At 40.7% G+C, this 12,630-nt stretch overlaps 1 protein-coding gene across 1 annotated transcript in view; it reads right to left on the reverse strand.

Annotated features, from left to right (window-relative positions):
• Positions 1-12,630, reverse strand: part of LOC128661976 (piezo-type mechanosensitive ion channel component 2-like) — a 407,133-nt gene that overhangs the window by 286,913 nt on the left and 107,590 nt on the right. The window contains exons 11-13 of the mRNA XM_053716001.1: positions 5,775-6,038; positions 5,284-5,395; positions 1,767-1,948 (exon numbers count right to left, since the gene is read on the reverse strand). Of these exons, the coding sequence (XP_053571976.1) occupies positions 1,767-1,948; positions 5,284-5,395; positions 5,775-6,038 (558 nt within the window). The remainder of the gene's footprint in view (positions 1-1,766; positions 1,949-5,283; positions 5,396-5,774; positions 6,039-12,630) is intronic.

The raw sequence follows: 12,630 nt of genomic DNA on the forward strand, positions 1-12,630 counted from the left end.
AAATATGTTAGGAATTATGTGATTAATAATATGTATATATATATATTTGGGACTCCACTGGACTCGAACTTGGGACCTTTTGTATGTTAGGCGAACAAGAAATTGGTAAAGCTATCTTGAAAGTTTATGTTATATATTGGGGCGGAAATATATTTGGGAATTATGTTATTAATTGTTTCCAATCATATACAACAACCAAATAGACTAAAAAGTGTATCCAGAATGTATATAAACAATTGTAGGTGTATGTATTGATGAATAATCAAACATTCAAAAAGATGAAATGTGCAAAATAGTGTATCGTAGAAAATAATATAAATCAGGTATGTAAAATATAATATAATATGAAACTATATAGGTGCTTGGACTATTAGGTTTAGAACCGGATTTAGGGTTTTTTATATACTTTTTATTTAAGTGTTATCTGTGTGGTCACAATTGTTCAAACCAATTTATACAATGTATCAAAAGTTAAATGTTTTTGCAATTGCAACATTGTTAATAGAGTTGACCTTTTGTTTCAATTCCGGGTCACTGTGGGTTTAAATAGATCTCTATTGTTAACTATGATTATGCCTGATGAAACGGTCTGGAATAGACTGAGAAACGCGTTGCAAAATAAATACTGTTTGTTTTATACCACGACCCGGTATTTTTGCTTCTTTCCACGATCCACTTGTTTTTGAAACAGGACTTTTACCACGGAACCTTTCATACACTGACACTGTCGTTTTTGGAGAAAAGTCTCGGTGGCGTGAGTGCAGCAGGAGAACACCTATCAGCTTGCAGCTCACCTGGTCCGGCCATTGGCCCTGAAAAACGTGGGTGCTACTTTCTAGACGCCTATCTGGATTCCACAGGTCCTCTGGGTGAGACCTCCAGCGTACTGACTGCTGGAATTTGAATGTCAGCCTGCTTTATCGCACCTTATTCATTTAAGGTGCCACTTTCCTTGTGAGTAGTTTTTTGCACATCACTTTTATATTTGTTGTTTGAACGATTCACACTATGTTGGCGCCCCTTGTTTATCTTCCATTCTAGACACCCTGACCCATCGCACCGCGGGACACAAGAGGAGCACGCCAAACACCTGAACACATCACTGTTCACATATTAGGATTGGACACTTATTTTTTACATCACAGCAATTTTTGGGACATTGATAAGTACTTTTTTTATATATTTTACTAATCGCCACAAATATCATTGTTTATCTGTGATATCTGATTATTTCAATGTATCACTAATATTATACACAAATTGTCCTGAGCACTTGTTTTACACACAATTTATTTTCGTCATTATTATAATTTTTTACACATACCAAACACTGTGCTGTTTATAAAAAAATAATTTTTTTTTTTTTTTTTATTTATGCATACGGGTACAAACCCAATCATAAAGTGGTAGGTCCCACTTTGATAACCTGTGTTCCAAGCGCATCCTCTTAAGTTTTTTCCTCCTCAGGAATTTCTTTTTATATTATTAATAATCTCTCCATTCTCTCCAGCCTCATCAAATTCCTCATTCATTATAAAAAGTCCACCTACAAACAATGGAGGGGTGTGCACCATAGAATATCATAGGAGTTGATTACAATGGAGATGCTTGAGTAGATTGGTAAATTTAATTGAAAAATTGTAGCCACTTATAACCCTAAGGAGCCAACTTTACAATTTTTAGGAACTAACACAAACCCCAACCATGTGTAAAATAATTATTGTCATCCCACGAAATAGTTTTATTTCTATGACGAGGATGTTCACCTTATACAAAGCCACACAGAAGAGGAAGAGCACGATGTAGAGGATCTTGTAGACTACAACTTTGCCTCTGAAACTGACGACAAAAAACATGACACCACAGAAGTAAATCCAGTACTTAACCAATGCCCCTCTCACCATAGAACCCAACATTTCCACAACAAAGTTCTGGGGCTGTTCCATTTCTGTAGAAAAAAATGGAATAATGTGAGATTACAAGTGATTTACGTGACTGTTGCTGCATTTTATTTATTAACACACAATCTCTTGAGTAATGCAGGAATAATACACATCAATTTTATCATCAAACTCTTTTTATATTTATATTTTATTTTCACATAATATTTAGATGAATATGATAAACATTCTAACTTGTCATGAAACATATAAAGCTATATTTAAAAAAAAAAATAGTTTCTGCCTTTTGACTCTAAAAATTTTATTGTTAGTTTACAGATTTAAGTATAGTGGGTATTGAAAAGAATCACCCCCCCCCCTTGAAAATAATCACATTTTGTTGCTTTGCAGCCTGAAATAAAGACATACACAGTTTTTGTTTATCCAGTTGTAATTACTCAGTGCAACTTATAACATCCAAGTGAATGATATAACACCAACATGTGAGGCAAAAATAAAGACAATTCAAAAACAGAATCACTGAGTTGCAAAAAGGATCACCCCCTTGTGTCAGTATTTTGTTGAACCATTGTTTGCTTTAATTACAGCCTTTAGTCTGTTGGGATATGTCTCTACTAACTTTGCACATCTAGACTGTGCAATATTTGCCCACTCTTATTTTGCAGAACTGCTCCAGTTCCGTTACATTTGATGGTGACTGTTTGTGGACTGCAGTCTTGAAGTCATGTCACAGATATTCAATGGGGTTTAAGTCTGGGATCTGACTAGGCCATGCAAGGACATTCACATTTTTCTCTTTCAACCACTGTGTGTCATTTTTGCTGTGTGAATTGGGTCATTGTCATGTTGAAAGGTAAACCTTCTTTCCATTGACAACTTCCTGGTAGAGGGCAGCAGATTTTCCTCAAGAATCTGCCGGTATTTTGTCCCATCTATTTTTCCTTTTATCATGACAAGTGCTTAAGTGCTGCAGAGAAACACCCCCATAATAGGATATTACCACCTCCATGCTTTACTGTAGGTATGGTGTTATTTGGATGGTGAGCTGTATTGGATCTCCTCCAGACATATTGTTTGGTGTTTGGTGGCCAAATAATTTAATTTTAGTCTCATCTGACCATAACACCTTTTTTTCATGTGGCCTTAGAATCTCCTAGGTGTGTTATGGCAAAGCTCAGTCGTGACTGCATGGGGCCTTTCTTGAGGAGTGGCTTTTTTCTTGCAACCCTCCCATACAAGCACCATTTGTGGAGAATTTGTGATATTGTTGTCACATGCACACAATGACCACTCTTTGTCATAAATTCCTGCAACTGCTTCAGAGTTGCTGTGGGCCTCTTGGTAGCCTCTGTGACCAGTTTCCTCCTGGATCTTTCATCCAGTTTGGAACGATGTCCTGATCCAGACAGGGTCTGTGTTGTACTAAATACCTTCACTGTGCTTCTAGGCATTGATAAAGCCATTGATATTTTCTTGTATCCATCTCCTGACTTGTGCCTGTCCACAACATTATCCGGAGATCTTTTGACAGTGCCTTGACACCTATAGTTGATTGTTTGCTTCAGTTGCATTACCAGGGACTGAGGTGCTCCAGGAAAGCTCTTTTCATGCTGAGCTAATCAATATGCCCACAGCTGATTACAGTTGAAGGTCAAATGGCTTTGTGTGTGCAGTTGAGAAGGTGATTAGCTACACCTGATTGAGTTTACAAGTAATTTTAGGAGGGGGTGATCCTTTTTTCAACTCAGTGATTCTGTTTTTGAATTGTCTTTATTTTTGCCTGACGTATCTTTCACTTGGATGTTATAAGATGCACTGAGTAATTACAACTGGATAAACAAAAACTGTGTCTGTCTCTATTTCAGGCTGCAAGGCAACAAAATGTGATTATTTTCAAGGGGGTGATTCTTTTCAATACCCACTGTAATCTTAGTCATTATTGTATGCTACTATTCTCTAATAAGAAAGGAGGAGAATAAGAAAGAGTTTAAAAAGAAGATATAGAGGCCCATTTATCAAGCTCTGAATGGAGCTTGACGGCCCGTGTTTCTATCGAGTCTTTAGACTCGCCAGAAACAGCAGTTATGGAGCAGAGGTCTAAAGACCGCTGCTCCATAACCCTGTCCGCCTGCTCTGAGCAGGCGGACAGGAATCTCCACAATTCAACCCAATCGAGTACGATCAGGTTGATTGGCACTCCCATGCTGGCGGCCGATTTGCTGTGAGTCTGCAGGGGGTGGCGTTGCACCAGCAGCTCTTGTGAGCTGCTGGTGCAATGCTGAATACGGAGAGCGTATTGCTCTCCACATTCAGCGATGTCTGTTAGACCTGATCCGCACTGTCGGATCAGGTCCGACAGACATTTGATAAATTGGCCTCATAGTATTATTATTATCATTTCACAGAAAAGATGGATATTCATAGAATGATTTTTCAATAAAAGTGGTAAGGACAAATACTGTGGGTATTTTTAAGAATGCCTGGGAAATGCATAAACCTATCCACTAACTAAATAAACTTAAATCTTTAGGAAATTTTGGGCAGCCTTTATAGGCGTATGGTTTTTATTCGCTTTCTATGTTTCTATAATACCCATATGCTAAATCACTTACTGTTAAAAGATGACAAGAAAATATCACATGTACATCTCTATGTAAAAAGGGAAGTGCTCTGGTAACAGTTATACTTCAGCTACTGTCCAGCTGCAAGTTGAAAAAAAAAATAATAATAGCCAATCAGCATCATAAGTGCTGAGGTCATGCTATGCTTTGCTGTAATGTCATGAGATTTCATAGAAAACTTCCTGAAACTGAATAGGGAAATACATGACTGTGCCTGCACATGCCGGATGCATGCTTCCTTGCAATCTGGTATCCTGATTGGCTGCTTAAAGCCCCTTTGTAATGGGGTATGAATAGTTAGGAATTTTTAAGGTGAATCTTCCTTTTTTACATAGAGATTTTCAGGTGATATTTTCTGGTCAGCATTTTGCAGCTATGCTGCATAACTTTCAAGTGATTCAATATTTGGCTATCGTGTCCCTTTAAGGCAATTTAGAGTATAATATCTTGCTATAACTAGTATAGTTGTTTTACAGAAAATAATGACTTCTTTCCTTGGCAACTGAAAGTTTTTGCTGAATCACATCCCCCTGAGAAAATGTTTTCTACAAACTTGAGGACATATGCCGAGTAGAAGCGCTTTCTTGGTGTTTAGCTTTATTTATTTATTTATTCTGTGTTTGCTTTTCCTATCCCTAGTACTACTACTAGACATGCCATATGAGCTACTGCCACTAAAGCTAATGAATAAAAATTAGCAAGCTAGATCATACCTATCTACTGTTCTCTTTGCAAAAATAACTTCCTAAAGATACTCTTACCGCTGTCCCCAACAGTAACTTCTTTCAGCGGTTCTTTTAATTGTTCCAGCTGCTCCTGCCGTTCCTTTAGATTCTGCCTTAATAATATCCAGAATGTGAGCGCATAGAGGATCTGTAAAGAGATTACCCCAAACTGAAAAGTTTAATATTGTTGTGGAATCTTTACAATGTCTGTAACCTAAGTTTTCAAAATCCTGCAGATTGACTAAAACATCTATTTGATTTACAGCATTTACAGGTTACAGAAATTGTTTGGCCTTTGTAGGGAGTATGAACGCAGAGAAAAAAAATTTCCACAAAAGCAAGAGATGTTTTATGTCCAAATCTTGTTTATAAAAATGAAAGAATAATGAAAGGTAATTGGACCGATGCTTTTTTTTTGTGGAGATCAGACAGGAAAAAGCAAAAAATATTTTATTAGATTTATTAATTATATTTTGCTACATGCTCTATAGATGCTGCCTGAGAGATACAGCCAAAATGTTTCTCACCTTAGCTCCGAGATGCACACAGGGAACAGAATACGGTTTAAGATCAAAGTCAATGAGAACTGCAGTAGGAACTCCTGGGAATAATTCCTCTTGAGAGATGTTAAGCCCCACAAAAAAATTCTGGACCACTAAGATATTAGCATAGGCAGCCAGGAAGGGGGCACTAAGCATTGCGTAACGCCTGCGATCGCGCATCATCCAGATGACACATGACCAGATCAAAAGAACAAATGTCAGCCAGCTGTTGTGTGTGATGCTCCACACCTGGAGTGACAATATAGAGGGGAATGGGAAAACACAGTTAATGCCAATTTGGACTAGAACATTAATGTCATTTATTTTCTTTGTTGTATTTAAAAAAGGGCCATTGTAAGTGAGCAAACTGCTCCTAGGGGTGAGTTTTGTACAAAAATAAATTTCCTGTTTCAATATAAACAGTTTTTCTTCATTTAAAAGGGACATAAAACCCCAATTTTTCATATTTTCAGATAGATAATACAATTTTAAACAGCTTTCTAATTTACTTCTATTATATAATTTGCTTAATTCTCTTGGTATTCTTTGTTGAAGAAGCCGCAATGCACTACTGGGCGCTAGTTAATACATTGGGGCATATTTATCAAGCTCCTGCAGGCTCGCCAGAAACAGCAGTTATGAAACAGCGGTCACAAAGACCGCTGCTCTATAACCTGTCCTCCTGCTCTGAGCAGGCAGACAGACATTGCCGGAAATCAACCCGATCGAGTACGATCGGGTTGACTGACACCCCCCTGCTGGCAGCCCATTGGCCGCGAGTCTGCAGGGGATGGCGTTGCACCAGCAGCTCTTGTGAGCTGCTGGTGCAATGCTGAATATGGCGAGCGTATTGCTTGCCGTATTCAGCGAGGTCTGGCGGACCTGATCCGCAGTGTTGGATCAGGTCCGCCAGACCTTGATAAATATGGGCCATTGGGTGAGGCAATAACATAAGGCATATATGTGCAGATACCAGTCAGCATCTCCTGAGCCTACATAGGTATCCTTTTCAATAAAGGATATCAAGAAAACAACACAAACTAGATAATATAAGTAAATGCAAAGTTGTTTAAAATCACATGCTCTGTCTGTATCATGAAAGAAAAAATGTGGGTTTCATGTCCGTTTCATTTCTAAATGATTATTTTTAATATAATTTACAGACTAAGCAATCAGCTGTAGACATATTTGTTATATCTCAATGCATACATCTTTACATGTAAATAAGAAATACAATGTGCAAATAGTTAACTTCAAACTCTGGAGGTATTGAAGGTAAATACGAATGTCTCTTGGAGCTCACAAATAACTAATAGCAACATAAAACATTTAAACATAAGGAGTAACAAAAATGCAACATTTTCTGTGCCTTTGATGTATCATTGGTTTAACATACACTGAAAAGCCACAACATTAAAACCACCTGCCTATTATTGTGTAGGCCAAAACTGCTCTGATGCCTCGAGGCATGGACTCCACAAGACCTCTGAACGTGTCGTATGGTATCTGGCACCAAGTCATTAGCAACAGATTATTTAAGTCCTGCAAGTTTCGAGGTGGGGCCTCCATAGATCGAATTTGTTGTTCCAGCACATCCCACAGATGCTCAATCGGATTGAGATCTGGGGTGTTTGAAGCAGGGATAGGCACAGAAAAAGGCTGTTGCGGACATTTTCCAAATTACAGACCTTAGTGAAGGACACCAAGGTACATTTTAAATTAAAAACATTATTTTATAGTGCTTGGTGTTATTATACTGATGCAGATACCACTGATTCTATAACCAGCCCTCCTCTGGCTATACCCATGAGCCAGTGTCACTACTGTGTCTTTGTATAGTGCTGGGTGTTATTATACTGCTGCAGATACCACTGATCCTATAACCAGCCCTCCTCTGGCTATACCCATGTGCCAGTGTCACTACTGTGTCTTTGTATAGTGCTGGGTGTTATTATACTGCTGCAGATACCACTGATCCTATAACCAGCCCTCCTCTGGCTATACCCATGTGCCAGTGTCACTACTGTGTCACTATATAGTGCTGGGTGTTATTATACTGCTGCAGATACCACTGATTCTATAACCAGCCCTCCTCTGGCTATACCCATGTGCCAGTGTCACTACTGTGTCACTATATAGTGTTGGGTGTTATTATACTGCTGCAGATACCACTAATCCTATAACCAGCCCTCCTCTGGCTATACGCATGTGCCAGTGTCACTACTGTGTCTTTGTATAGTGCTGGGTGTTATTATACAGATGCAGATACCACTGATCCTATAACCAGCCCTCCTCTGGCTATACGCATGTGCCAGTGTCACTACTGTGTCTTTGTATAGTGCTGGGTGTTATTATACAGATGCAGATACCACTGATCCTATAACCAGCCCTCCTCTGGCTATACCCATGTGCCAGTGTCACTACTGTGTCACTATATAGTGCTGGGTGTTATTATACTGATGCAGATACCACTGACCCTATAACCAGCCCTCCTCTGGCTATACCCATGTGCCAGTGTCACTACTGTGTCACTATATAGTGCTGGGTGTTATTATACAGATGCAGATACCACTGACCCTATAACCAGCCCTCCTCTGGCTATACCCATGTGCCAGTGTCACTACTGTGTCACTATATAGTGCTGGGTGTTATTATACAGATGCAGATACCACTGATCCTATAACCAGCCCTCCTCTGGCTATACCCATGTGCCAGTGTCACTACTGTGTCACTATATAGTGCTTGGTGTTATTATACTGATGCAGATACCACTGACCATATAACCTGCCCTCCTTTGGCTATACCTTTGTGCCAGTGTCACTACTGTGTCATTATATAGCGCTGGGTGTTATTATACTGATGCAGATACCATTGACCCTATAACCAGCCCTTGTCTGGCTATACCAATGTGCCAGTGTCACTACTGTGTCATTATATAGTGCTGGGTGTTATTATACTGATGCAGATACCACTGACCTTATAACCATCCCTTGTCTGGCTATACGCATGTGTCAGTGTCACTACTGTGTCATTATATAGTGCTGGGTGTTATTATACTGATGCAGATACCACTGACCCTATAACCAGCCCTTGTCTGGCTATACGCATGTGCCAGTGTCACTACTGTGTCACTATATAGTGCTGGGTGTTATTATACAGATGCAGATACCACTGATCCTATAACCAGCCCTCCTCTGGCTATACCCATGTGCCAGTGTCACTACTGTGTCACTATATAGTGCTGGGTGTTATTATACAGATGCAGATACCACTGATCCTATAACCAGCCCTCCTCTGGCTATACCCATGTGCCAGTGTCACTACTGTGTCACTATATAGTGCTGGGTGTTATTATACTGATGCAGATACCACTGACCGTATAACCAGCCCTCCTCTGGCTATACCTTTGTGCCAGTGTCACTACTGTGTCATTATATAGCGCTGGGTGTTATTATACTGATGCAGATACCATTGACCCTATAACCAGCCCTTGTCTGGCTATATCAATGTGCCAGTGTCACTACTGTGTCATTATATAGTGCTGGGTGTTATTATACTGATGCAGATACCACTGATCCTATAACCAGCCCTCCTCTGGCTATACCCATGTGCCAGTGTCACTACTGTGTCACTATATAGTGCTTGGTGTTATTATACTGATGCAGATACCACTGACCATATAACCTGCCCTCCTTTGGCTATACCTTTGTGCCAGTGTCACTACTGTGTCATTATATAGCGCTGGGTGTTATTATACTGATGCAGATACCATTGACCCTATAACCAGCCCTTGTCTGGCTATACCAATGTGCCAGTGTCACTACTGTGTCATTATATAGTGCTGGGTGTGATTATACTGATGCAGATACCACTGACCTTATAACCATCCCTTGTCTGGCTATACGCATGTGTCAGTGTCACTACTGTGTCATTATATAGTGCTGGGTGTTATTATACTGATGCAGATACCACTGACCCTATAACCAGCCCTTGTCTGGCTATACGCATGTGCCAGTGTCACTACTGTGTCACTATATAGTGCTGGGTGTTATTATACAGATGCAGATACCACTGATCCTATAACCAGCCCTCCTCTGGCTATACCCATGTGCCAGTGTCACTACTGTGTCACTATATAGTGCTGGGTGTTATTATACAGATGCAGATACCACTGATCCTATAACCAGCCCTCCTCTGGCTATACCCATGTGCCAGTGTCACTACTGTGTCACTATATAGTGCTGGGTGTTATTATACTGATGCAGATACCACTGACCGTATAACCAGCCCTCCTCTGGCTATACCTTTGTGCCAGTGTCACTACTGTGTCATTATATAGCGCTGGGTGTTATTATACTGATGCAGATACCATTGACCCTATAACCAGCCCTTGTCTGGCTATATCAATGTGCCAGTGTCACTACTGTGTCATTATATAGTGCTGGGTGTTATTATACTGATGCAGATACCACTGATCCTATAACCAGCCCTCCTCTGGCTATACCCATGTGCCAGTGTCACTACTGTGTCACTATATAGTGCTTGGTGTTATTATACTGATGCAGATACCACTGACCATATAACCTGCCCTCCTTTGGCTATACCTTTGTGCCAGTGTCACTACTGTGTCATTATATAGCGCTGGGTGTTATTATACTGATGCAGATACCATTGACCCTATAACCAGCCCTTGTCTGGCTATACCAATGTGCCAGTGTCACTACTGTGTCATTATATAGTGCTGGGTGTGATTATACTGATGCAGATACCACTGACCTTATAACCATCCCTTGTCTGGCTATACGCATGTGTCAGTGTCACTACTGTGTCATTATATAGTGCTGGGTGTTATTATACTGATGCAGATACCACTGACCCTATAACCAGCCCTTGTCTGGCTATACGCATGTGCCAGTGTCACTACTGTGTCACTATATAGTGCTGGGTGTTATTATACAGATGCAGATACCACTGATCCTATAACCAGCCCTCCTCTGGCTATACCCATGTGCCAGTGTCACTACTGTGTCACTATATAGTGCTGGGTGTTATTATACAGATGCAGATACCACTGATCCTATAACCAGCCCTCCTCTGGCTATACCCATGTGCCAGTGTCACTACTGTGTCACTATATAGTGCTGGGTGTTATTATACTGATGCAGATACCACTGACCGTATAACCAGCCCTCCTCTGGCTATACCTTTGTGCCAGTGTCACTACTGTGTCATTATATAGCGCTGGGTGTTATTATACTGATGCAGATACCATTGACCCTATAACCAGCCCTTGTCTGGCTATATCAATGTGCCAGTGTCACTACTGTGTCATTATATAGTGCTGGGTGTTATTATACTGATGCAGATACCACTGATCCTATAACCAGCCCTCCTCTGGCTATACCCATGTGCCAGTGTCACTACTGTGTCACTATATAGTGCTTGGTGTTATTATACTGATGCAGATACCACTGACCATATAACCTGCCCTCCTTTGGCTATACCTTTGTGCCAGTGTCACTACTGTGTCATTATATAGCGCTGGGTGTTATTATACTGATGCAGATACCATTGACCCTATAACCAGCCCTTGTCTGGCTATACCAATGTGCCAGTGTCACTACTGTGTCATTATATAGTGCTGGGTGTTATTATACTGATGCAGATACCACTGACCTTATAACCATCCCTTGTCTGGCTATACGCATGTGTCAGTGTCACTACTGTGTCATTATATAGTGCTGGGTGTTATTATACTGATGCAGATACCACTGACCCTATAACCAGCCCTTGTCTGGCTATACGCATGTGCCAGTGTCACTACTGTGTCACTATATAGTGCTGGGTGTTATTATACTGATGCAGATACCACTGACCCTATAACCAGCCCTTGTCTGGCTATACGCATGTGCCAGTGTCACTACTGTGTCACTATATAGTGCTGGGTGTTATTATACAGATGCAGATACCACTGATCCTATAACCAGCCCTCCTCTGGCTATACCCATGTGCCAGTGTCACTACTGTGTCACTATATAGTGCTGGGTGTTATTATACTGATGCAGATACCACTGACCATATAACCAGCCCTCCTCTGGCTATACCTTTGTGCCAGTGTCACTACTGTGTCATTATATAGCGCTGGGTGTTATTATACTGATGCAGATACCATTGACCCTATAACCAGCCCTTGTCTGGCTATACCAATGTGCCAGTGTCACTACTGTGTCATTATATAGTGCTGGGTGTTATTATACTGATGCAGATACCACTGACCCTATAACCAGCCCTTGTCTGGCTATACGCATGTGTCAGTGTCACTACTGTGTCATTATATAGTGCTGGGTGTTATTATACTGATGCAGATACCACTGATCCTATAACCAGCCCTCCTCTGGCTATACCCATGTGCCAGTGTCACTACTGTGTCACTATATAGTGCTGGGTGTTATTATACTGATGCAGATACCACTGACCATATAACCAGCCCTCCTCTGGCTATACCTTTGTGCCAGTGTCACTACTGTGCCATTATATAGCGTTGGGTGTTATACTGATGCAGATACCACTGACCCTATAACCAACCCTTGTCTGGCTATACCAATGTGCCAGTGTCACTACTGTGTCATTATATAGTGCTGGGTGTTATTATACTGATGCAGATACCACTGACCTTATAACCATCCCTTGTCTGGCTATACGCACGTGTCAGTGTCACTACTGTGTCATTATATAGTGCTGGGTGTTATTATACTGATGCAGATACCACTGACCCTATAACCTGCCCTTGTCTGGCTATACCAATGTGCCAGTGTCACTACTGTGTCATTATATAGCGCTG

This window comes from Bombina bombina, chromosome 1 (genome assembly GCF_027579735.1).
Source record: "Bombina bombina isolate aBomBom1 chromosome 1, aBomBom1.pri, whole genome shotgun sequence".
In the NCBI taxonomy this organism is placed as follows: Eukaryota; Metazoa; Chordata; class Amphibia; order Anura; family Bombinatoridae; genus Bombina; species Bombina bombina.